Below are 27,542 nucleotides of genomic sequence, written 5' to 3' on the forward strand. Positions count from 1 at the left end.
AAGAGGTTTTGGGAAAAGTTGGAACATAGGATTTTGGAGAACTCTCTGTGTTTTTAAAAATCTTTCTCGTTTAAAGAAGAAAAGATCTTTTCAAGAAATTTTTGTTTTAATTTTGGATCAGAAATGGAACTTAGTATTTCGAGTTGTAATTCTTGATCTTTTGTAAGAACATAAACATTCTTTTCATTGAACTCTGAATCAGAAGATGAACTATTTAAGTTGCTTGCTTATCGTACCAAGATTAGTGTTTGAAAAATTGTTTTGGACAATGATATTTTTACGTTAGCATTATCATCTTCTTGAGGTCGTTTAAAAGAAATTGCTTCTATTGGAGTTCATTACCTTTGAAGAAAAATCACTCGTCATAGCTTTGTAATGAATTCTAAAGATCAAAGCAATTGGAATTGATCCTTCAATCATTTCATAGTGGTGCGTTTAACTTGTAACAACGGAAATTTTAAAATATTTTTTCACTTAGAGAAACAGTAACGTTTGGATAACAATCAAAATAAATTGGTCCCGTACATATACTAGATTCAACTGAGCTTCGCAGAGAATCTTCAATACTTTATACCGTGTGTCTCTTAAAATAGCTGATATTGAAGTATTTAATCCTGCTTTTGAAAGAGGTTTTAAACCAACTTGGACTAAACGAATATGAATATTTTTTTTTTAAATTATCTATGCCTTTGCAAAGCACTTTTAGAAAATAAATGAATTGTCTCAAAAGGTTTTGTAAGTTAAATATCACGTTTTTCAGTTTTTATAGAAAAAATTGTTCTTAGAAAATTCATTTTCGAGATTTGATAAATTTGATCTTTGGAAATCATCAATAGTATTAGAAAAAGGGAAATTTATATTATTTTCAGAAGCATAATCTTCAAACTAGTTAAAAATAAAGTTTGTACCTTATTTGTTTGAAGATAATTGTAAAATTTATTTTGAAGGTTTTTTATTTCTTTTAAAAAGTTTCTAAAAAGCCAACTCTTTTTTTGACTATTATTTTTAGATTTGAAATCATTTCTTAAAAATTCTTTGTCAATCATAAATTCTTTTTCTAAAACATCAATACCATTAAAAAGGGATCATTCACATTTTATGCCCTTAATGAAATATTTAAGTTTTCAAAAATTGTCCTTAACTTTATTAATAAACTAATGTTTTCACTAATGGCATAATTATCATTCGGTTTTTGGCCAATAATACATTTAAATGGACTTGATTTCGTACAACAATTAATTTTAAGCATTCAGGCCTATTATACAATGAAATGGAGTTGATATTCCTCCGATTACTTGCTGTCGTGTAAAATCATTTGTTTTATTTTGTATCATGTTGCTCATCAAATTATATCATTAGCAACATGTTACTATTATATGCATGTATTTTGAGTATGACTACATATAACAAAAAATCCAATTCGCTAGCGATACTTTACATAAATCCAGTGAACATAGATTTAAGTACAAAAAAAACTTTTTATGATTACATACACCGTAGAGTCACAATTTTTTTTTGAAAAAAATACTTTTTCAAAATCAAATAATTGTAATTTGTTCTTCTTGGGCTTTTATAATTTGTGTTTTTGAGCTCAAATATACTAAAACCTATAAACTTAAGTTCATATGACATATGTACATTTTATAAAAATAATCAAAAATTTATATACACACTTTTTTATAATTAAGCAACAAAAAATATATATGAGTATTTGAAACTTGATCATGTGACAGATTATAAAATCAAAACAAAAGACTTATCAATCCATTTGTAAAAAACAACAAAAAGTACATCCGCGCTAAAAAAGTGCGGGTCAAAAATCTAGTTTAATTTATTAAACATGCTATCTGTAATGGTGAAAATTTTGGACTTGTTGGCGCAGAATTTGTAACAAATTCATTTTGTGAAAGATCGTTTCCCCAGAGTTAACTGGTTTTGGAATCTGTGATTGAAAGTTAACATTTCTCAAAACATAGTTTGGAATATCCGAGGTTGAAAACCGGGGACAGAACTTCATACTCTTTTCTTCTCTAGTAATATCTTGACCTAATTGTGAGACTCTTCAGAAATCAATAATTTTTGGATTAGAGGAAGATTTGCACATTTTAGAAAAAGATCTACACAAATATTCATCAATCCTATCTTGGTTATTGCTAATAATTGACAACTTACTTTTCCATCACAAAATTTTTCAATATGTTTTAAACATGTGTTTGGTTTTATAGATTCTTGGGGTGCATGGAGTTTTGGTTGAAGACTTCTTTGAGGACCCATTCGTCTGGAAGATTTATATCTTTCCGTTGGATGGATCTCGGAATAACGGAGTTGGATCTTGAAAGATCAGTTTTAAGTAACACGATCTCCCATTTTTTTCTAGAAAGTTTTACCTTTGAAGAAAAAGCACTCGTCATAGCTTTGTAATCAACTCTAAAGATCAAAGCAATTGGAATTGATCCTTCAATCATTTCATAGTTGTGCATTTTAAAACACCGGTATTCATTTAAGAATGACTTTTAAAATACATATATATGAAAGTTTTTCTAAATTATATGGTACTATACATATTTACATCCTAAATTTTATGAAACTATTATACTTATACAGTAAAGTCTTTCTAAACTTAAATTCATGAAGATATTATACACATCCGAAAAAATCTTTTAAATTTTTAAAGAAAACTGTTTCGAAAAAGAAATTCGATAAAAAAAATTAAAAAGGTTGGTATAATGTATCCGGAAAAAATTGAAAAGGATCTTTTTAAAACAAGTTCTAAAAGGTATTTTCAAAAATAAAAATGTCAATATCTAAAAAATTACTTTAATATATATATATATATATATATATATATATATTATGTATCTCTAGTGTAGGGATATAATCACCATTTACCTCTTCAATAAAATTTATATTACTCATTTTGACTTTTGGAGTTTATTTGTGATATAAATTATTTTAGAAATATTCTAAGATATTTCCCGTGAGATAAGTTTATTATTTATAAATTTATTATTGTATATGTTATGTTATATACATCTAATATTGTTTTATATTAGAAATTTATTGATTTCTTGAATAATAGTGTCGTCTAATTTTGCATTTGCGTTAGACCACTGTTTGACTAGTAAATAGTAGGGGTAATTCTTTTTTTATCTTAAATCTTATACCACTTTCAAATTTATATTTAAATAATAATTATTTTCATGAACACTTTAAGTTTATTATAAAAAGATAAATTTAACCTCATAATTCATTTATTTATAAATGTTTTAAATTATTTGTAAAATGTTATAAACTCAACCCCACCTCATCCCTTATATACTAAAGCGCAAGTCGCCTGACAAATCAGATACCGACATGTGGAAATATTTACAAAATTTAATAGAGTTAAATAAAATAATTTAGAAAAGGAAAAAAAACAAATGTATAACGGTTTCTTAAAATCAACTACATTACCCATGTTCCTTCTCCATTATCCACGATCCTTTACTCTTTTTTTTAATATCCATATATACCATAAACAACAGAAGAGAAATTTCCAATCAATGAAAGGTATATGCTCCTTTAGGAGAAGAAAAAGAGATCAAAACTTAAACTTTCACTCCACAAGACACAGGGATTTTGAATTTCTCTATTCCATGTGTTGAACATGTCATATCACTGAAATTCGGGTTACAATTCGGATATTGGGAGTGAGCCATGATGTGAAGGACCATTGCTGGTTTCTCTATGGCAGTGGTGGTAGCTGCAAGAATCCGCGGATCTCAGTCACAAACGTGGTACTGATATCTTTCATGATTTATGGTTTGAGAAAATTTTCTATTCTCTTTTCTTATGATTAATTTTTTTTATTTAACTCATAATGATCAAGGTTTAAACCTTAGCGAAGTGAGTTTTATAGTACTATGAAATTTTGCACTCTGAATCATATCAGCGAGGAGACTGATTATGTTCCTTTTCTTTTTCTGAACACTAGACTGATTATGTTCTCCTTGATGTATTTTGATTAAATAAACATTTTTTTCTTCTATTTACACATGACACGCGTTTCTCTTTGACTGAGAGAGATAGATTGGGGCTACGAAGCTTGCTTCCTACTCGTGTTATCTCCTTTGGACAGTTAAGGTCGTGTATTCTTCAATATAATGTGTGACTATTCATCTATACGTCTAACCATTTTTCTATCCTTCTAAATTAACATGTCAATAAAGGTATATTTGTTGATCTGCATTCTTGGTTCAGATTTAAAAGGTATATAGTAGCATACATTAAATGATAAAGATCACATATTCTCTGTTACATGCTAATTTTATTGTTTCATAAAATATATAATATTAGTTTTGTTTGTAAATGGAAATACTGAATGAATAACTAAATGTAATAAGCCAAAAATTAAACTGCAGGTTAAAAATGAGAAAGATATTATCGAAAGCAAAAAGCATAAGAAGTAAAACAGGACAGCCTCAAACTAATATTTATATCAAACAATCTAATCACGATCAATGCAAAAATATTAAACAAATTAATTTTATTTTATAGTATTTTTGTGGTTAATTAAGGATAAATCTGTTAATATTTTCTTATATATATATATATATATGCATATTCTTCTGATAAATCAAATTAAATACAGTGAAACATTTATAAATTAATAATGTTGGAATTACATCAAAACTATAATTTTTTATTAATTTATAAAGATTATTAATTTATCGATATACTAACTGAATCAAAAATTCAATTTGAGACTATAAAATTATATTATTTTATAGAGATTTGTAGTGTATATTAATTTATAGAGTATTAATTTAATGAACTCAACACGTAAATGCTAAACCCTAAACAATAATCACTAAGCCATAAAACAAATGCTAAGATATTTTTGATTGAGTGAATTTTGTAATAGTGTAATCTAATTTAGTGTATTTCAAACAATTTTCTCTAAATAGTATAATTACATTTCGGAAACTTTGTACTCTTCTTTAAAAACTCAACTAGATTTTTGATCCGCCCGCCCGTGCGGATGTATATTTTATAAAATATGTTGTTTTTCATGTCAATATTACAGTTTGACAAAAATGTGAATCCACAAAATTGAACAGATTCTGATCCAAAAGAAGTACCAAACCCGAACCGAAATGATTAAATATCAAAATTTTGGTATTTAGAAAACTGAAACCAATTCTATCCGAACCGAAGTATTTCAGATATCCAAATGTATTCGAAATAGATTTATATACTCTTATATATATATATATATATATATTTAGATTTAATGTATGTAAAAAACATCCAGAATATATATGGTACTTATAACTTGGTTTAAATAATTGAAAATATATATAAATAGTCAAATGTGAATATCTAAAAAGTTAAAGTATACTCAAATCACCAAAATACTTAAAATAATTATTGATTATCTATCCAAAAATTTAATCAAACCAAATTATATGTTAAGTTCAGGTATTCTGATATATGTAATATGTTATTCAAATTTATATGTAATATATTATTTTGCTTATATATTTCGAGAAATTTAAAGTATAATAATTTTACAAATAATTTAAATGTTGTTATCTAAACCTGAACAAACCCGTAAAGATCCAAATCGAATCCAAACCAAAATTTAAAATATTCGAATGAGACTAAAATCTTTGATCCCGGAAACCTAAAACTCAAACAGACCCAAACCAAATCCGAATTGGTAGCAGAACGTCCACCCCTAATTCACAATCTATTTTTCTTTTAAAAACACAGCAAACATAAAATTAATAGTATTTCACATATATTATATTTAAAAAATTTAATGTAAAATATAAAAATCATAATTTAAGTTGGTATATGAAATTTGACTTTGTATTATATTTTCTTATATATATTGAATTTTTTAATAATGGTTATTGAAAATAATTTTAGTAAAAATAAATTTTGAATGTATGTATAAAAAAATATGAAAAAATTTAAATAATGTATATACGGAAAATCAAATATTTTCTTTATTTTACAAATAAAAATAGAAAAATAGAAAAAATCTAAAAAAGAATTTTTTTTATATATTAACATCTCTATAACTAAAAATTTAAAGTCTTTACATTATTAATTTATAGAGGTTCTACGATATATGCTATAATCTACTACAAAAATATCATGACAGTGTATATAAAATGTAATACTCGCATTCTTGATTTATATAGTCAAATCCACATATGAAGTTCAGAATCTTGAACATGTCAATTTTGTAAGATAACTTAATCCGACTTTTAGGTTGTAAATAAAAGTGTCAATATATCTCTTTTGCTAGGATATTTCAATGCACAAATGAAAAGTTAATAAATATAATAAAGGAAATATATAGTTATGAATATTCTGCATCATTAATGATTCAATATTAGTTGTTAGGCAATATTAATAGGTGCAAAAATAGTTTCCAAAAACATTTAATATGGGAATATTCGTTTGCTTAATAATATCACTATTTAAATTAATAATAATGACATACTTTTAATATTAAAAAAATTAAGGAAATGTCAAAAACGTACTTCAATATAATAGTTATAGATATTAATTTATTACCCTGTTTTTGTCAAATTAAAGCCAGGATACAAATACATACAGTATATATATATAGATTAATATAAGTGAACAATAATTATAAAATAAAACGTGGATAATAAAAACGGTGCATAAGACAATAAAATAGGATAAGTCTTTAGTTCTTTTATCATGGACAAATCCCATTAAAATCTCAACAGATTTGTCTAGGAAAATAACGAAGCAAAACTGAACGATTGCAAAAGGAAAACTGAATGTTGAAAAGAAGAATAAATGATTTGAATAACTTTACATAAATCACTTTATGGAAATATCGAATAGAATACAGTTAAGGTATCAGTTGCTTTTAATAATATAATTAACAGTATATTTAATTCAGTGGCATTAGGTCGTAATTATTTAGGAAAACTCATGGTCAATTCTAATTTGTACTTCAGTTTTAATAGATTAGATTCTGCTATTTAATACAAACTTGCTAAACATTACTTAAACTAGATAGAAAATAATTTCATATATATTATTTTATGATCTAATAATGTAATTTCTTATTTTTATTAATTACATTTTAATTTTTTAAGTTGTCAACGCCTTACAACTTACACTGCTTACATGGCAGCCTTACAATTAGGGCATGGTTGAAATTCAAAGGTTGCGGTTGTGGTTGCGAAAGTTTGCGATGTGGATGGTTGTGGTTTCTAGTGTTTTAAGCTATTTGTACAACTGGTATAATGGTTAGAAATTGGTGTGTTTGCGGGATATTTATGACTTGTTGATTATGAAATACTGCAGTTGGTTAATAATAAATTACCAATTGTAACATATTACAACATTATGAAAATATACTATTGTGATAAAATATAATAATTATCAATATAAAATGATTAATATTATTATGCTCATTTATTTAATTTTGAAATTAGTTAAAATTTATGATTTTTTGAAGATATATATGAAAGATTTTAAAAGAATATTTTGTTTTTATATATGTACATCTGTATATATGTATGCTTATATCTTTACATACACATCACTTTAGCATTGAATAGTTTGTTTCGTTTATATATGTCATTCAAATTAGCTAATTGACTATGTTCTTTCACTATTAGGGATGGCGTTCGGATACTCATTCGAGTTCGGAACGGGTTTATTCAGGTTTTGGTTTTCCAGGATCAAAGATTCTCGCTCTAGTTGGATATTTCTAAATTTTTGTTCGGTTTGGATAACCCATTTAAATTAATTTTAAATTTCATTAAATACTTTAAATTTCTCAAAATATATTAACAAAATAATATATTACATAAAGTTTTGAATAACATATGTCAAAATACCTAAAATCAACATATAAATTAGTTTAATTTGAATATTTGGATAAAGAATCAATAAGTATTTTAAGTATTTTTAGTGTTTTGAATATATTTTAACTAATTTAGAATATTTTTATATATTTTCAAGTATTTTGGACAACTTAAAAATATCTTATATATTTTGAATGTTTTTAATATACATTAATCTAAAAATAATTAATATATATTAGGTATATAATTCTATTTCCGATATCCGGAATACTTCTGTTCAGGTCAGATTCAGTTTAGGTTCTGTAAATACAAAATTTTGAATCCGTTTGGATATTTAATCAATTTCGGTTCAGGTTCGATATAATTTTTTCGAATCAGGTTCGGTTCTTCATATTCAAATTCAGGTTTTTTGCCCAGTCCTATTCGTAACCTTCACAAATCGTAAAGTGATGCGTATGTAAAGCAGTTAGCTAATTTCAATGCTTCCTCACCTACAAACAGTAACAACTAAAGGTTATCATCCTGGCAGACTTTCATAAACATAACATTAATCAAACTTCCAGTTCTGATATATTATAATTTCCATCTCATAACATACGAACATAATGCTTCAAACAATATATATAATGGATATTATCAGATTTACATTGATCTTGTGCAGATTTACATATGAATTTTGAAATTTTTGGCAAACTGCTTTCCAGAATAAAGTTTGGGCCGGCACATCAGTAAACAACATATTTTAATCAGATTAGCCGAAAAATAATAAATCATCTGATTTGATAGGGAATTGAATATACATTATGAACGATCAAATATAAAGTTTGTTTTTCAATACATTATCCATTATATATTGTTCACATAATGTCACTTTGTGTAAATTGTGGATCTCATCCTAATCCTAGTATGCATATAAACAGATCCGCTTAATAACTTTCAAATTTACCGAGCATCAATAACCGAGAGAGTGATTTGGTTCGCTGTCCACTCATTGTCACCCAGTTGACTCAACTGAGCCTCAAAAGAGCCTTTGCCAACGCAAAATGCTGGCTGGTTAGGCTCAGGAAGAGTCGTATTTTCGCTTCCAAGCATCACCATGACAGACGACATCGCTGGTCTGTCTTCAGCACGTTCTTGAACACACAAGAGACCAATATGTATACATCTTAAGATTTCATGTGTCTTGAACGTTGATGATGACGAATCTATTATGATTGGATCTATGATATCTAGCCCTTTTCCTTCCTTCCAATTCCTCCACACCTGGGCATAAAGATGGAACATTTTTTTTTTGTAATAATCAGATTAAGAGTACAGAAAATAATCGAATTAAAGGGGTTCTCAGCTTACACAACCGAGGAGACTAATGTCACCACTTGAGTTGTAAAATCCTGTACTCCTCTTCCCACTTATAATCTCAAGAAGCAAGACTCCGAAGCTAAAGACATCCGACTTCACCGAGAATATCCCATTCATTGCATATTCTGGAGACATGTAGCCACTGCATAATGAAGATTAAACTCATGTATTATGAGTTTGAGAAAAAAGGACGTTGTTGTTTTGGCGAATAAAATTCTTACTAAGTTCCAACCACCTTCCGGGTATTAGCTTCTGTCTCATCCCGTCTAAAGATCCTTGCCATCCCAAAGTCCGAGATCTTTGGAATCATATTTTTATCAAGCAAGACGTTACTTGCTTTCAAGTCTCTATGGATGATCCTAAAACGTGAATCTTGGTGAAGATATAATAGTCCTCTTGCAATACCATTTGCAATATCAAATCTCAGTTGCCAATTTAAGTTGGAGCGTCGTCTTTTGTCTACAAATTGACACAGCCGGGAAACATGTTAACTTATTCGTGAAGATGTTGAATTGTTAGAAAAAAATAGATGTTTCAGTCACAAACCAAAGAGATGAGAATCAAGGCTTAGATTCTCCAGGTATTCATAGATCAACATCTTCTCTCCCTTATCGACGCAACAACCAAGAAGCCGGACAAGGTTTATGTGCTGCAGCCTTGCAATTAGTCTAACCTCATTCTTGAACTCATATGTCCCTTGTAAAGACATTTTTGATAGTCTCTTTACCGCAATTTCTTTCCCGTCAAGTAACATTCCCTATTACCAGACGTTTAATTATGCAATGAAACCTTGTTCCGTGATTATTCGGAATAAAGTTTGAATCACTTTTTTACCTTGTAAACAATGCCAAAACCACCTTGTCCAAGCTTGTTGGTGTTAGAAAAATTGTTTGTTGCGATGGCAATAGCTTCAAAATCCATCAATGGAAGCTCTAGATCCTCTGTTTTCATATCTCCTGATGTGTGTCCCTTGCTTGATATTACCACCTCATTCATTATCGAATCTTGCCTTGTTACTTGATCAATTGTTCCATTCAAACAAAAAGAGTCAAGACATGATTGTTAAAATTTACAGATATATATTAAAGGAATGAAAGTTGTTGACTTACTAATAGGCTTTGGAATTGCTATTGATTTCTTCTGCTTCCTTTTCCAAAAGCGGAAAATGATAAAGCTTAGAAGAAGAAAAATGCCCAACCCAATACTCAAACCTAGTATTATATTTCTGTTTTTGATTCTCTTGTCCTCTGCAACAAAAACGAGGCATATATTTTCTCTCTACTCAGATGTCAAAACAAATTAATTAAATAAAAAATTCCTACCAAAGAAAAGTTTGTTATATTTAATAAAAAAAATATAAACCAAGCGGCCGAAGAATTTTGGTAATAGGCCGAAGCTCTCTCAAGACCACTAGACCATCTTCGCTTGGTTTATGTTTGAGTGCATGAACAGACACCTCTTCGCCGAAAAGGAAAAAAAAGAAAAAGAAAAAGAAACTAACCTAGATCAGCAGCGGCCAGTCTGACAAAGAGATCCTGACCTCCCTTAGCAAAGTTTTTGATATCAAAAATCTCTCCCCTCCAAATCACACAACCTGACCCGCCATTACGGATATCTGTATTAGCAAACGCCGTACAATTACAGTCTTTTAGACACCTCTCTTCACATTCTTTCAACCCAATTCCTCTGTCCACAGTTGTCGCCGTGGTATCCGGCAATTTCATCTTCTTTAACCGCACAAACCCATCTGTACCGTCACAGCTCAACCTTGTCCTTCTAACGCAACCAGCTGAATCATCTCTCAAAGTCCAAGTTTTCTCATTTCCAGGGCCAAACCCTTTGATACAATTACAAATCGGTGAAGTGTTTGAGTCGCAGTAACTGTAACTCCCACACTCTTTATAGTTATCGCATAGATCTTTTGGTGAGTACCATAACTGTTTCCAACTCTGTGCTGTCTCAATCCAAGTTAGTCGTTCAAGTAACCCCGGGGAGCTTAGTCTTAATCTCTCGTAAATATTGGTTTCGGTAATCCGGTATGAGTATGTCACTTCTTCATTAGTCGCAGTGAAATTGTAAACTATGTAGTCAAGTGGTTTGGTCTCAGGTGAGCTGCTAAACCGGATACCGTTCCACGGACCGCTCCGGTATATTATGGACTCTTTGTTGCATACGTAAAACTCAGGGAATCCTTTTGTTTTCAGTTTAGTAATGAAATCGCCGCTGGATGGATCATCTGGAGTTTCCCAGGATCTCAAAAACCTGTCGCGTCCGGTTTTATGATCCCAACCCAATTTCATCTCCGGTAGTAAAGTATCTGTTGGAAAATCGAAACTCTGCCACAAGAACGGTTCTTGATCGTTATTATTATTCAAGTGTCTGAGAACAAAATTACCGTTGTCGAGAAGCTCTGCAACCACTGGCGATCTTACTTGTCCATCGGTCAGATTGGTCGACCATACAGGTGTGTCGGATTGGTCGAATATGATAAGATTGTTGTCGGAGATGTTGAGAGTCCCGTTGGAATTATGGAGAGGGTTGTCTCTGTTCGCAACCCATACGTAGGTTCTTGTAGAGACTTTCTTGTACCAAATCCCGAGATACCAACGAGAGCTTGATGGAGGATTGAAGAAACCAAGCTCGAAGATTTCACCGCGAGATAGAATGGTTTTGTTGCTTGAGATGGTGAGAGATTCTGTAGCAGAAAAAGTGTTGGCAGAGACAGAGCAAGCAGGAAACAATATTAAAACGAGGGAGATGAACATGAGGAGGACAACGGTGTAAGTATGGCAGTACGTTGATACACTTATCATCATCTCTTGCTACACCAATTCGATTTTGTTCTTGCTTTTTGTTTTTTCATTTCTTGACAAGCTTTTATGTACAATATATTTGAGAATTTTTATGGAGATTTCGGACTTGTCCTCTGTTAAATGTGTGAACGTTATTCTCTTCATATTAATGCCAATAATATTTCCTTGTCAGATTGACTAACTATTGGTCTTCTTGTTGGCATTTATAATATCAATAGCGTTGACCTAGCAAATGACATCGTTTTTGTTATTTTTTTTTTTAACATTTTTTATCTGAAATAATTCGTTTTAATTTCAGATATATTTTTAGTTAGGCTTTTGTACTTTTAATATAAATGTTTATTTAGTTCCTTGTTAAACTTTCAAAGGTTTTCACCATCTTATCCTAATCTTATATTTTTGGGTGAAATATTATTTAATGAAAATGCTTTAAAAACAGATTTAATATTTACGAAAAGAGAGATTATTAGAGCAACCTTATTGGTAACAGTCCCATAAAAAGTTTTCATCCCTCTTTTTATCAATATTTTAATGTAATTTTATTATCTAAAACATTCTAATCACATCTCTGAACCCATCATGTATCTTTCTCCCCTCATTTTTTGTTGTTTATAATTTATTTGTTTGGAGATATCCACTTCCATCATATCAATGGAGGTGATTTTAGAGCAACTCTATTGAAGTATCTAAAAATATTTTTATGTATATATATATATTATATATGTAATTAAGTTGTTCTAAATTTTACGGAAAATGTAATCCAAAATATCTAAAATAATTATTTTGAATTATATTTTACGTGAATATTAGATACCCACAACTACATACATATAAAAATACTTTTAGATACTTGGGGTGAGGACCCCTCCAATGGAGTTACACAACTTGGAACAGAGAAACTCCGGTCAAATCTAAAAAAAAGTACTGGTCATCAAGAAGATAGCAACATTAACTTTGTGAGGACTTTTTCTTTCAGAAAATTACTTGTAAGACATATTTTATACTTACAATTACACCTAGACTCCTAGAGGCAACAATGTGCTTGTGACAAACATTTTAAAAGATGATTTATCCAACTTTTTTTTTTTTTGAACAATGATTTATCCAACTTACCTTTGAACTATATCCAATTTTTTAAAAGATAATTAAAGAAAATCATAATCACCTCGTCCACAATCTAGTCCTTTCAATGTGATTACTCTATTATATCTCTTTCTACTTCAAACTTTCTGTTGTATAATGAACAGAAAAGCTTGTTATATTGATCATCGACTAATAACCTTATATATTCAATACATGTAGTTATCCTAATAGGAGTACATAAGATAAACACCAAACTATAGTAATAGATAATGATGAAGTATAACATGTCGATCATAAATTGGTACATAACACTTTCACCTTTTTTTTTTTGGTAAAAAAATTTTCACCTTTTTTCAAACTTTCACTTCATTCGCACAAAGATACTCAACTAAGCTTCAGGTCTTCTTTCTTCTCGAACACTTCTTCTTTGATTAACGCCTTGCTTCTTCTAAGCGCCTCAATCAACTCGTCGCCTTCGAGCACAAGAGGTTTCACTGTTTCTTTTCTTTACACTTCTTCTTCTCCTCATCATTTTTGTTGATGTAACTTGTAAGAGATTCGTGGACTTGCATGATTTTTTTGGAGAATATTGTATCTCATGATTGCTAAAATTTAAAATTTCTTAATTTAGTTTGTTATTTGCTTAACATGTGTGTCTAAATGTTTATTGATCTTAAATTCAAGTATAATCCCAGTGATTTTTAAGAATTTTATTTATAGTCTGGTAATAATAACGGTGACTATTGCATTCACATCAAACTATTAGTGTTAGAAATATCAAGTTGACTGCATCCAAGTAGTCTAACCCAGCAAACTCGATTTTTTTTTGGTTTATACTGATCACACACCCTACAGCTAATTGCGATTTGTATGTATGTCAAGATTCACTCAGTTAATGGACTATTTGGACATGACTCGCAGATTACGTTCCACTTTGACATCTCTACCGCAAACCCACAAACTCAAAAATACCCGAAGGCCGAATGGAACTTGAACTTGATATCCGAACGCCATTCCTAATCATGCGATTTTTATGTTGGTGTAAAAGCATAGAAGAAGCCCACAAGAGCCCAATAGAACGCTCAAGCCCTAATGTCATCGCGCCATTTGACGTAACAGAGCAGCCATTTTCTTATTATTTGTCCTTTTTTTTTGAAACAAAACCTTTAAGCCTTATCTCTTTCCCTCTTAACAAGTTTCTCTACACCATGGGGGACGAAGACAGAGCTATTCTCACATTTCACCGTATACCTTCCCTAAACTCCTCCATACTCACCTCTTCTCCATCCAAATCCAGCACCCTCCAGTTTCGCCGCCGCGTTTTGCGGAGTTCAGCTCCCGGAGATGTCGGTTTCGGGAGTAAATTCGCCTGCATTACCATGGCCGAGCAGAGGGAGTTCACTCCGACGGCAGCTCAGCTCTTGAGCAACCCGCTTGCTATCCTTGCTCTTGTTCCCAAGGATGCTGCCATCTTCGCCGCCGGTGCTATTGCCGGAGCCGCCGCTAAAACGGTTACGGCTCCACTTGACCGTATCAAGCTTCTTATGCAGGTTTACTTGTATTAAATAATTATTATTACAGTAATAGTTACGGTTTTACTTGTAGCTTAAGTTTGTTCATGCTTCTTATGAAAAACAATGGTTTTATCTGTAGACACATGGTATACGAATTGGACATCAGAGTGCAAAGAAGGCAATAGGTTTTGTCGAGGTATGTTTCATGTACTTCCCGTCTCTGTCTCCTTGACATAGAACCTAATGAAAGATTGCTTTTGGCCTAAGTGTTTGAACATATACATGTTTTGGAGAAGTTTTGTTGTTTCATAATAGATGAAGTTTGCACAAATATAGATAACTTTAACTTTATCAAAAAACTGCGTAACCAATTAAATTTTTATTATATCTATTTATAATTAAATAAATTAGTTTTAAATTATATTTTAGTAATACTTTTTGATAAAAGTAAAATTTCTTAATATATGTGCATTAAGCTAAAACATCACGTAGTAAAAAACAGAGGGAGTATAAATTATTTATGATCACTTTAATCTCAGGGTTTACCCTGCTCTGTTGTTACTTACTATTTTCATATTCTACAAACTGATGCAAGAGTTGTTGGAAGTGATTTTTTAGGCAATTACTCTGATAGGCAAAGAAGAAGGGATGAAAGGTTACTGGAAGGGAAACTTGCCTCAGGTGATAAGAGTATTGCCTTACAGTGCGGTCCAGCTTTTGGCTTACGAGACCTACAAGGTGAGTCTATGTCCTCACGAGCTTATGAGAGAGTTGATTTCTTTTGTTCTCTGTAATTGAAACTGAAAACATTCCGCTTAAAGCAAGAAGTATACACTTTCTTGGCTCTGCCTCTGTATAGTCACCTGTACCGTTTTACTGATTCTTCCACATTTTGAATATCAGAAATTATTCAAAGGTACAGATGATAAGCTCTCAGTGATTGGAAGACTTGCAGCTGGTGCTTGTGCTGGCATGACATCTACCTTGGTGAGTTCTTGTGAGTTTAGTTGCTGCTCTTATTTGTTCGGGTTAATTAGCTGTCATGAATAAGTATATTCTTCATTTTAGTTTTGGCATATGTTTGCTCAAAAAAAAAAAACACGTTTTGGCATATGTAATGTCATGTAATGCTCCTAGCATATATATAGATATGTTAACTTATCACTCTAGTTTTTGCATCTTGATGATTCCTATGCAGTTGACATACCCACTAGATGTTTTGAGACTGAGATTGGCAGTCGAACCTGGGTACAGAACAATGTCTCAGGTGAAATGGTTTTCCATTTCCATTTTATCATTCCTCCTTAAGCTCTCATTCTCCAGTCCTCAACAGTCTTACTCTCTTTTGCCTTATCGTAATCATAAATTCAGGTTGCTTTGAGTATGCTCAGGGAAGAAGGGCTTGCATCTTTCTATTACGGCCTTGGACCTTCTCTTGTAGGAATAGCTCCATATATTGCTGTTAACTTTTGTATCTTCGATCTGTGAGTCTACTAAACCTTTCTTCATTCCATTTATGTCAAGTTTAAACCGGGGCTAATACACTTGTTGTGAACAGAGTGAAGAAGTCTTTACCGGAGGAATATAGACAAAAGGCACAATCGTCTCTATTCACAGCTGTTCTTTCGGCTGGTATTGCAACACTAACATGTTATCCTCTCGACACTGTGAGACGCCAAATGCAAATGAGAGGAACTCCATACAAATCTATCCCTGAAGCATTTGCTGGTAAGTTACACATTAGAGCAAGATCTTCATCGGTTGATTTACTTGTTATGTATGAAAAGCAAAAGACTTTTGAGTTTTGAACTGAGTCAGTTTCTTACATCTTTCTGAGCAGGAATCATAGACCGTGATGGGCTTATAGGCTTGTACCGCGGTTTTTTACCCAATGCATTGAAAACTCTACCAAACAGCAGGTTAGACTCTTCTTGAATATAGAGTTAGTAATTCTCAGTGCATTTTATTTTGATTATTCTAGTTTGTATCGTATTCGATGGTAATAGTTATGATCATTGCATCATCAACATGTATGATGTCTTAGGAACCTCACATTGTTAATACGAACAGGTCTACTGAATTTACGTTGCCGTTTTATGTTTATTTTTCCAGCATTAGGCTTACAACATTTGATATGGTGAAACGCCTTATCGCCACAAGTGAGAAGCAGCTTCAGAAGATCACCGATGATAATCGGAATCGAGACCAAACTTGACCAACTATTTTCTTGACTTTTGTTGGAACATGAAAGTTTTGGAGCCGCTAAAATATTTTTCGCTGAGAGCGACTAGTTTTACATTGTATTTTGGCTTGTTTTTTTTTTTTCATTTTTCTAGTTCATGTTTGGACCTACAGTTATACTTCTGCTTCTGGACGTGTTTCGTTGGAACAAAACTCAGAACTGTTTCGCTTTCTTAGAAGGAAAAAAAAAAACCATTTCCTGATCTATATGGTCAACACAGACTAGAAAATATTTACTTCTTCTTTTTCTTGTCCTTTTCTGGCTGCTCTTCCTACAGAAAAACATTAAGCCTAACATATTATTCAGAAACATAAAACTCACAACAAGACACAACGTGTCGTGTATAAACTCTGCATTGTTTAGAGGAAGTATTACCTCCTGTGTATAAACTCTGCATTGTTTAGAGGAAGTATTACCTCCTGTGTATAAACTCACTAGCTTCATCTTCATCATTCACCTCGGATATAGACTTTTCAGATTCATCACTACCTTCTTCCTACGAATCTCATTTTTTTATACATAGAGCATCTACAATGGTAGAACACCTAGTAGTGTTCTCAAAAGAAAAAAAAAAAATATATATATATATATTAAAAATCAAAACTAATAAGCAATTGAAAAGCGTCAACTGTCTCTCTTTTTTTTAGAACTCTTCAAAAAAGATGTTCTAAACTTTTTCTTCCTTTTTTTTATCCATAAAAGTTTTGAGAAAATTCTCAAGAGCTCAACTGATGTGGATGCTCAACTGATGTGGGATGCCCTTGGGCTCTACCTTATCATCAGGTTTATGACCATCTTTATTGATCTATCAACTTGAAATTTAATTTAAATAAATAGAAAAGAAAATCAAACGGAACCAATCACAATGACAAGAGGCACTGCTTAAAAATAAAAGTGATAAATGTTTTCTAATGGGTTCCTCTAAGTTATGAAAACTTTGGTTTCCAAATATATATTTTCTCAGATTTGATAACTAATAGTATTCGTGAACCATTTTAGTTTTCTTTTTGTGTGTATTCTTGATTTGTTCATATAGCTTCATGAGTTCTTTTTAATGAAAAGAAGAGCTTCAAGTACTAAACAAAACCAGATACTAGTGTTCTTACTGATAAAAAAAAACTCATGAAGCTATATAAACAAAATCAGATACTAGTGTTCTTATTGATAAAAAAAAACTCATGAAGCTATATAAACAAATCTAAAATATAGACGAACAAACTAATAGTCAATGAATACTATTAATTATCAGAATTGGGAAAACATTTTCGGAAGCCAAAGTTTTCATAGCTTAGGAAGCCTTTAGAAAACATGTGACAATAATAGCTCTAACAACTGTGAAGTCCTCATCAGTCATCATCCTTAGAATAACTCTAAACATAATTTGTAAACGTAAAAACTTTAGCTTAAAGAGAAAACAAAAATAAAATAATGATTAGAGGGAGTGGAAATATAGCTTGTGGTTTATAAAGAGGTCCAGACGTTACTTGGTTAGTAAAAAGGGATAATACAATATATCCCAAGTGCTTTCACCTCAAGATATACAATGATGAAATAATCATTTGATACAATAAGGATGAAATGGAATTCACCTGCGAGTCTAAGATGGAGCAAGATTTGGGCATTTAATCTTAGCCAATGATCCAACAACAGACAGAAATTGAATTCCATATAGTTAGAACCTTGCATCCACCCATTCTGTTCTTATCTTTCAAAGTTGCTTGCAATCACAAACAAGGATGGAATGATGATTCAATAAAATGAAGCTCAAACTCTCAATCCACAAGGATGTCTCTAATCTCCCCCACTACAGGAAATAAGGGTAGTAGTAGCGGACGGAAAACGCTATGTATAATGTATAATAGCGTTTCCTTGGACGCTCTGACATCGCCCGTTATAATAGGTCTGACCTTTTTAATAGCGATTTTTCTTTATGTTATTGTTAAATAAACGACAATAGCAAATATTTCGTGTTATTAATTTGTTTTATATTATCCAAAAAATTATTTGAAATAATTACCAAATCAAAAAACTACGCCTAAATATAATTAATTAAAACACAATTCATAATTAAATAATTCAAAATTAAAACGAAAATTAATTCATAATTAGAAAATTAAACTTTATTTATTAATTAAGATCAGTATACAGATATTGGTTTACAATTAATACTGGTTTATTTCTTAACATTGGTTTACAAACAAACTCGGTTTATTAATCTAACCCTATCTAAACCAAACCTAATAAACCAACCAAAACTAAACCTAATCTATGCCTCTGTCGTCACCTTCCTCTTCCATCTTCTTCTTCCTTACATCTCGTCTTCTCCCTCTTCTCTTTTTCTTCTTCTTGCTTGGCACATCTACACCAGCACAGCTTCTTCATATCCGGCTTCTTCCTGTAACAAGAACAAACAAATTGAAAAACAAATTAATTTCGAAATCTAAAACTTAAACTCCAAACTTTGCAGAAACGGATCACATTGAAACTCAGATCCTAAACAGAAACAGATTAATCAATCTTCTAAAACCCAAACAGAAACAAATAAGATAGATTCTACACAAGCATACACACATCTGATTTTTCTGCAAGAATATGATAACTCTAGACTCAGAAAGTTTCAGATTTTTTACCTTCAGTTGGAAGAAGCTTCGCTGGATGACGAACGGACGATGCTCAAGCCTCCGCGTGAGCCTCGCGCTCTGGTTTAGTTTCGGTGATGAGAGAAAGAAGAAAACTTTCGAGATCGACCATAATCATCATAGAGAAGATGAGATCTTTACTTTCGAGCATATGCATCTCTCTCTCTCTCTCTCTCTCTCTCTCTCTCTCTCTCTTTCTCACAAACGCGAGATCTGCTCAGATCTGTGGAAAATAATTAAAAATAAATAAATGAACAATTAATCTGAGTCATCAATTCATTATCATCTAAGGGTTGAAATGGTGATCCATGCCTAACCAATAGAAACAAAGGGGGAGGATTGATAAAAAGATTGATTGTAGGCCTTTGATTTTGAATCAATCAATGGCTGAAACGAAAAATAATATAAAATTATCTTTTTGTAATTATAATTACTATAAAATTTATTGCAAGTTTGAAACTTATATTATGTATATGGGGGCTTTGTGTGTATATGAAATTAAATGTTTGAAAATAGTATTTGGGGTTAAGATGAATTGTATTAAAATTTAGATGTAAGGTTAAGATAAATGGTTTAAGATGTTGAATGGTTCAATATCTAGAAGATTAATTAAAACTTATATTTCTTAAGAAATTAAGTTATACATTTACATTTATAAAATAATGATATAAGATTAATAAAATTATTAATTTTAATTTGTAAAGCAATTTTAAATTAAGTAAAAGTAATGATGTAAGATTAATAAAAATAAGTGAGTTTAGGGTTTGTAAAATAGTGTTTTGGGTTTTAGTTTAGAGTTATGTATATGGTTTGAGTTTTAGAATAGATTTTGAGTTTAAGTTTAAAGTTTATATTATAAGTTTGAAAAGATTAGATTTATGACTTAGTATGTAGGGTTTAAGTTTGGGGTTAGATTTAGGGTGTAGATTTAAAATTTAGTGTTTGAGGTTTAAATTAGAAATCCGAGATTAATTTTTAAAGTTATTAAATTTTGAATTTAAGTTTAAGATTGAAGTATTTTAGAATTTATGTTTAGGGGTTTAAATTTAAAGTTTCTATCATAAATTTGTAGATATTGGATTTATGATTTTGTATGTAGAGTTTAAGTTTGGGGTGTGTAGATTTAAGATCTAGTGTTTAAGGTTTAGAGTTCGAGGTTTAGAGTTTAAATTTAAGATTAGTTTTTTTAAATGATTAAATTTTGAATTTAATTTTAAGATTAGATTGAAGTTTATGTTTATGTTTAGAGTATAAGAAAGATGTTTAGGGTTAGGGTGACAATATTCAATGTTTTTTAAAAAATATTAAAATTTGAATGAAACTTAAGATGTGAAATTAAAAGAAGAAAATGTGTGAGTTCTGAGGTTGTTTTTAAAGCTTAGGGTTTAGGTTTTTTAGAGTTTAGGGTTTTTGGAGGGTTAGATAAATAACTTGAATTATCATTTTTACTATTTTATATATATCTTGAGGTTAAAAATATTAGGGTTGGGGTTTAGGGCATGTTTAGGGTTTGGATTTTGAGGTAAAAATATTATTTTTGTTTTTTCGAATTAGATTATTTTTTTATCATATTAGTTGTTGTATTATATTTTGATTTTATATGATAAATTTGAAAAGTTAAGATTTATGACTTTGTATGTAGGGTTTAAGTTTGGAGTTTAGGTATAAACCCCTAAAATATTTTGATCTAATTAATATTCACTGAAACTTTAATTTTACACTTAAATATATAATAAATTATATACTCTAATTATATTTTAAACCATGGATTAACATTTGATTTAAATGTCAAGAATTAATCTCAAACTTGTATTCTTTGTCTCACTTTTTTTTTCACCAGAAATATATACTTGCTTTCATTCATAACTTCAAGTACCAATACATCAAAATAAAGAATCAAACTCAAACGACTGGTTCCTCTTAGGGAAACCTCTTGCTACATACGATTCTTTGTGATCACACTCTCTGCAATTAGCAATGCTGGAGTAAGACTTGTTGCCTCAGATGACTCTACTGGCTGAGAAGTAACAACAGATGAAGGCAAAGGATTGATGCAACAAGAGTGGAGGTTAAAATAGAATGAAGTAATGGTTAAAATTCCAGACAAAGCCTTCACCCGGATGCTCTGGTTCTTCTAAATGTCCTGGTTTTATCGAGAGAAGCAGAGACACCCGTCTCATAGTTGGTCTCTTATGGGGATCACGTTGGTCTGAACGCAGAGTCTGACTTGTTCTGGTCCTTCCGGATCAGCAGAAGCTGATTTCTCTGAGTCTAGTATCTCCATGGTCCTGCCTTTCTTGTATAGCTTATATGCCTGTGTAAGTCTTTATTTTAGCATCGGTCTAACTCTAGGAACAATATGGAACATGAGAAACTATAAGAGGACCTTGTCAAGACTCTCCACACTAGTTAAAACCAATCTCCACACTAGTACATCATCATTAAAGCAAGAAACGAGAGAACTTACTGAAGAGGACCTTGTCAAGACTCTCGTTTGCGACGTACTCGTAGACCAAGAGTTTGTCCTCTCCATGCGTGCAGTAACCCCAGAGATTAACGACATTACGATGCTGGACTTTAGATAACAACTTGGCCTCTTTGACAAACTCGTTGTTCCCTTGCTTTGAAGCCTGAGATATCTTCTTCACTGCTACGTCTCTCCCGTCAGGTAACCTTCCCTAATCACACAAAAGGTTTGAAACCTCATCAGCACAAACACACACTAAACCCTAAGGAAAGTTTCAATCTTTGGGCGTATTGAATTGAGGGTTTACCTTTAAGACGGGTCCGAATCCACCTTTGCCGAGTTTGTGGGTCGGGTTGAAATCGTTGGTAGCGGAGACTAGGGCTTGAAAGGTGAAAACTTTCTGTTCATGAGCAGAGATTCTATCGATTTCCTCTTCGGTACCTTTGAAGAAGAAGAAGAAGAAGAAGTGATATTGTTTGGTGGTAAAATATCTTTTTTTTTTATTATTGGAACCAACACTTAGCAAATTAACGCGGCTAAATTTTTTTATTTTCCCGCGATACAAAACATAGCGTTTTAAATTTATAAACGCTATTAAAAAAATCAGTGTTGATATACAATAGCAGAATTGTCAAAAACGCTATAATCTAATGCTATTAATACTCATATTTCCTGTAGTGCCCCTCAACTCCAAAGCCATAGGACTTACTTTCGATTTTAGCAGCGATGTTTCCTTTCCACAACTTGCGGTTATGGAAGCTGACCGGCTCCATCGTGGTACTGTACGAAGAAGTTGCAACTTGATCGATCGGTGGATGAATCTCTGATGTGAAGCGATTCTCGACGTCGGAGAAGACGAATCTGCTGTGCGTTTGACTCTGATTTGACGACGACGAAGAAGACGAGATTGCAACTTGCTCGATAGGCGGATTGATCTGTGAGCGATTCGCGACGGAGAAGAAGTCTGTTGTGATAACGGAATGGCGGAGAGATTCGCGTCGGAGAACATTATCAAGGAGATGAAATCAAAGGTTGTCCTCTCACACAAGGATTCTGAGTTGAAATTGTGCTATGTTGTTAACCACGTGATTGTCGAGATTATCCCAAACTTAAAGCCATAAAGGATGTGAAAGCCATAAAGATGTGACTGATCAATTTACAAGCTGAGGAGGTCCATGAAGAGGAAAAATATCAGTTCAACTGATATCACAATTCTAGCATTTCAGTGATGTCACTATGAATCATCTATCAATGAAGTTGGTGATGAATTGGTTCTAAAGGATTTTGGTGATCCCTTTCTGTTTGTGATGCACAAAGATGAATCTGTACAGAAGATCAACGCCAGTATCCAACAAAAGCTTCCTCTTGGAAATGAAGAATTTACCAAGTGGAAGATTTTAGCACTGGGAGGATTATAATTCGTCTACGTTAAAGAGTCAGATGATGTTTACAAACTATTCAAGGAAAATGAAGCCATGATCATCCAATCTAGGAGGAGCACTGAAGTTTATCAAGTCTGAACATAATATTGCAAACATATTCAAAACGTTTTTACAAAGTTTTATTTTTATAAGAACGTTAAATAAACTTTATAAAAAACGTTTTACAAAGTTTTATTTTTATAATAAATTTAAAACGTTTTTAATAAAACTTTGATAAAATAAACATTGTAAACTTTATAAAAATAAAACTTTACATACAAAAAGTCTTTAATAAAGACTTTAAATAAACTTTATAAAAAACATTTTTCTAAGTTTTATTTTTATAAAAAGTTTAAAACTTTTGTAAACTTTTTAGTTTTATTAAACTTTTTAATAAAAATAACTTTTTAAAACGTTCTTAATAAAAATAAAATTTGAAAACTTTATAAAAATAAATTTACAAAAGTTTTTTAGTACAAAATGTTAAATAAAATTTATAAAAAATGTTTTACAAAGTTTTATTTTTATAAGAAGTTCAAAACGTTTGTAAATTTTTTAGTTTTATTAAACTTAAGAAAAAATAAAAATAGAACAAAAGTTTGTGAAAATCACAAAACAAACTATGGAGAAATCATAGATTGATGAAGAAAAAAATGCAAAATCGTTTTTTTTTATATTTTGACAAAATAAATCGATCAAAACACATTCTAGGAAGTTAAAATATTTTTAGGATGTTTTAGAATATTTACTTAACTGAAATCTCTTTAAATTTCGTAATAACATGTAGAACATATGAGTAGATTCTAGATTTTACGTTCCCGAAATTTTAGAATATTTCATAAAAGTAGAACATACATTCCACAGGAAAGTGACTATTTTACGAATAATATAAAAAGTAGATTGTTCTTTGTAAAAAAACAGATAAATATGTTTAATCTAGAATTCGTTTTCTACTAACTCATTTTCCGTAAAAGACGCAATCTACTTTTAGTAGAATGTAATTTAAATTTTTTATTTATTAAGTTTTCCAGCCAAAAAATACATGTTTGTGTATATGAATGTTTTGTTAATTGTTTATATTTTTATAATTTTTTTGATTTATAAAACTATTTATTTCATTAATTTAAGAAATAAAAAGGATAAAAACAAAATAAAATGGACAAAAATAATTTTATACTAAAAGACAACCATGCTGTTTTTTGTTCTGTTTTAGCAATTTTCCTTTATTTTTTTTACCTAAAAACAATTTTTCCTAGGGGATATAGATGAGTGAACAAACAAACCATTCTTCTTTTGGCCGGAGCACAATGTACACACATTATGGTCGGTTTTATTAGAATAGATGCATCCAAGTTGAAAACTGTGTGGGAAGCCAGCAAGGCTAAGACCAGAGTAACATAACCGAAAAAAAAACAAAATTCGAGTCTGAAACACATGATGAAGCTAACAAATAACATACGCTTTAGACAAAACAAAGAAAAAGTTAACTTGTCACACAAACACAAACTACACCGTTTTCACTCACGAGTCAACTTCAGATGGTGTGGGTACTTTAGGCTTCATATGAGAAGGTGGACTGTGCTTGAGTCTCGTGATCACTTGACGCATACGAGACAAATCAGTTGGCTTCCCTGGTTTTGGCCCCTGTATCACAGTTACAGAAGCTTGCTTCTTCTTTCCTTTCTTCTCTAATACTGGTACTTCACGAGGAATGAGTTCAGCAATCGCCTTCCAGCTGTTTTTGTCAGCTTCAGCATAAAACTTTTCTTGGCTCTCCAAATACAACTGGCAATCAAAAGAGCATGAGAACTCATCACAAAGTCTAAACTCAAATTTTGAATGATTGAAACACAAGTTGGATTTTGAACTCATGAGGCAAATCACCTTCTCTTTCTCGCGGTTGGATTTCTTGTTGTTTTCAATAGTAATGCTACGCTTGCTGTAGAACTCTGCCTTGTATTGATCTGCTGTTTCTATAATCTGCTGAACCATTTCTTTCTCCTTCTTCTCCTTCTCTTCCAATCTCAGAGCATTTAACCTTGATGAAACACACATAAAACACAACACTTTTCAATATAATCTAATTAGAGATATTCATAGTCATAGATTGTGGCTAAGAGGTATCAACCACAGATAGTAACAGAGCCACTCACATGGACCATACTTAATTTTGGCGTACTTCAATTTAAGGGAGATAACTTGTTGAAAACACTACAAGACCCCATGGAACTATGTTTAGGTCAACCTTGGAGTTGAGACTTGGTCAATGGGTATTTAACAGATTGGCTAAATTAGTATTTTTAAGAGCAAAGATTAATCTTTTTTTTTTGGTCAACGAGCAAAGATTAATCTAAATTAAGGTTTTAAGAGCAAAGATTAATCTGAATTAGGGTTTTATGATCAAAGATTACTTGCGTGACGAAGCAAGTAAAGGAACAAGAAACTGCATGCATGAAGAAAATATTTACCTTCGCCACTCCCTGAGAGCAAAACCTTCCTCTTTCTCCATGACCGATGAAAAAGGCAAGTCATCGGAACCGTTTTTCAACGGCGGAGATTGAGTTTCCGGTAGTTCCTTCTGCGGCGATGAGATATCTTCTTGGTTGGAGTAAGGAGACGAATCGCCGCCCCTTGGTAAGTCTTTCTCGAAACTAGAGAAGGACGAGTCAAACCGCTGCGACTGGAACCGAGACTCGTAAGCCTTGTAGTTTCCTCCGTCGATGCCATCTACTTCTCCAGAACGATTTGACTCACCTTGTGAATCGTCGTTGCTCAAAGATGACGACATGGCTTCTCTCTTTAGCTTCTGTTGGTTTCTTTCTCGAAAAGTCTTCTTTGCTCTGTTTCGAGAGTTCACACTTGTTGTCGTAACGACGAGGTTCTTCTCAGAAGCGTTACGTGGATTTTTATTATTGGTTGGCGAGTTAAGACCACGGAAGTAATGAAAGCGATACATCGTAAGTATCGTGGATCTGACTCATCTGATTATTCTTACGTGTGCTGTTATAAATGGTGCAAAGTAGCATGCATATAGTGGACCTCGATGGACGCGATTATACCAACAGCTTTCTTGATGGGCTTTTATATGGTGGCCTTTGAAGATACTCAAGTAACCTTTATGTTCTTGGAACAACAGAACGTACGTTCCGACTTTTGAAAAATAAAAAATGTAACTAGTTGTTTCTGAGTTCGACCGGAGAAAACTACTTTTTGTTAACGAGATGTACAAAAAGCATGCGACTCTTCATCAATATTATACAAAAAGTCTCAAACCACTTAGAAAAAAGGAACTAGACGCTGTTCCAAGGCTCTTTAGAGGCTGGTACGGTTCTTAACGTGTGTATCATGTAGCTACAAGCCTCTACGGCTTCCCTAACCGTCAAGAACATCCATTCTTTGCCCAAATTATCACCAACAAAGTTGGATCTTGTTAGTTTCTTCATGACCTCTCCTTTTGGATTTGCCAATACTAACTGAGGATCAAAAAAGGATATTGTGAAGAAATTAATGGAAACATATCCTAAAGGAAGTAGCATATCCTAAAGGAAGTAGCATACCACTACTTGCTTCATGATTAAGGAGCGGTTGTTACCTTTAACTCTCTTCTATCCATGATTTTCTTAATTTCCTCCATCATACTAATACCACTAGTGTCAATATTACCAACAGCTGTTTTGTTTAATATACACACATACATAGTAAGTCTTTTCATCGAAGACAACATCTATCTTATTAAAATAGAAACATTACAACTTCTTTTAGGTAGATTTTTAAATTAAACCTATTCAAATTAATGCTATTAATGCTATATTAACCCATATTATTAGACATCCCTTTTTATACTCCGATTTAGCAACCATTATTTATAACAACCATCACCTAATTATTATACAGCCACTACACATGTTTCCTTATATTACTTAATATCATATTATAAACTACATACATCCACTAACATATTATAGTATAATATAGATTACTAAAATACTATAAGATAGATTTTTAATAATACATCGATTAACATATTATATTATAAATCTGTGTGACTTAAAACATTGTTTATTTTTATACTATAGTTTAATTACGTTATATCTATCTTATTAACCATTAATTATTAACCTACATAGTTCAAAATTCAAGCAGTTTTCAACATGATTTAA

The 27,542-nt window shown here is 31.4% G+C and overlaps 3 protein-coding genes and 1 long non-coding RNA gene across 6 annotated transcripts; 1 reads left to right on the forward strand and 3 right to left on the reverse strand.

Annotated features, from left to right (window-relative positions):
* Positions 1–8,614: 8,614 nt before the first annotated feature.
* On the reverse strand, positions 8,615–12,103 carry LOC130511721 (receptor-like serine/threonine-protein kinase SD1-7). 3 transcript variants are annotated; one of them, XM_057009179.1, is made up of 7 exons: positions 10,705–12,101; positions 10,313–10,450; positions 10,038–10,219; positions 9,750–9,960; positions 9,425–9,662; positions 9,195–9,345; positions 8,615–9,107 (listed from the first exon to the last, which is right to left on the reverse strand). In XM_057009179.1, exons 1-7 carry the CDS (start codon positions 12,017–12,019, stop codon positions 8,787–8,789), a joined length of 2,556 nt encoding a protein of 851 aa, XP_056865159.1. In that variant the 5' UTR covers positions 12,020–12,101; the 3' UTR covers positions 8,615–8,786. The 3 variants fall into 3 exon arrangements, 2 of the variants coding, with proteins under 2 accessions (XP_056865159.1, XP_056865160.1); XR_008945232.1 differs by having other exon boundaries at positions 8,966–9,107; positions 9,439–9,662; positions 10,705–12,103; XM_057009180.1 differs by lacking the exon at positions 8,615–9,107 and having other exon boundaries at positions 9,193–9,328; positions 10,705–12,103.
* A 2,140-nt stretch (positions 12,104–14,243) lies between these two features.
* On the forward strand, positions 14,244–17,061 carry LOC108855205 (probable envelope ADP,ATP carrier protein, chloroplastic). The gene is made up of 9 exons (XM_018628966.2): positions 14,244–14,649; positions 14,753–14,809; positions 15,232–15,351; positions 15,517–15,600; positions 15,812–15,880; positions 15,985–16,097; positions 16,172–16,341; positions 16,454–16,532; positions 16,726–17,061. Exons 1-9 carry the CDS (start codon positions 14,308–14,310, stop codon positions 16,826–16,828), a joined length of 1,137 nt encoding a protein of 378 aa, XP_018484468.1. The 5' UTR covers positions 14,244–14,307; the 3' UTR covers positions 16,829–17,061.
* Positions 17,062–18,957: 1,896 nt separating this feature from the next.
* Positions 18,958–19,852, reverse strand: LOC108855206 (uncharacterized). Its single transcript, XR_001949997.2, has 2 exons — positions 19,486–19,852; positions 18,958–19,250 (listed from the first exon to the last, which is right to left on the reverse strand). It is a non-coding gene; the product is annotated as an uncharacterized LOC108855206 (long non-coding RNA).
* Positions 19,853–24,692: 4,840 nt separating this feature from the next.
* LOC108849739 (clathrin light chain 3) lies at positions 24,693–26,353 on the reverse strand. Its single transcript, XM_018623341.2, has 3 exons — positions 25,851–26,353; positions 25,267–25,420; positions 24,693–25,167 (listed from the first exon to the last, which is right to left on the reverse strand). The coding sequence occupies exons 1-3, from the start codon at positions 26,336–26,338 to the stop codon at positions 24,904–24,906; spliced, it is 906 nt and encodes a 301-aa protein (XP_018478843.2). The 5' UTR covers positions 26,339–26,353; the 3' UTR covers positions 24,693–24,903.
* Between the last annotated feature and the right edge of the window lie 1,189 nt (positions 26,354–27,542).

This window comes from Raphanus sativus, chromosome 4 (genome assembly GCF_000801105.2).
Source record: "Raphanus sativus cultivar WK10039 chromosome 4, ASM80110v3, whole genome shotgun sequence".
NCBI lineage: Eukaryota > Viridiplantae > Streptophyta > Magnoliopsida > Brassicales > Brassicaceae > Raphanus > Raphanus sativus.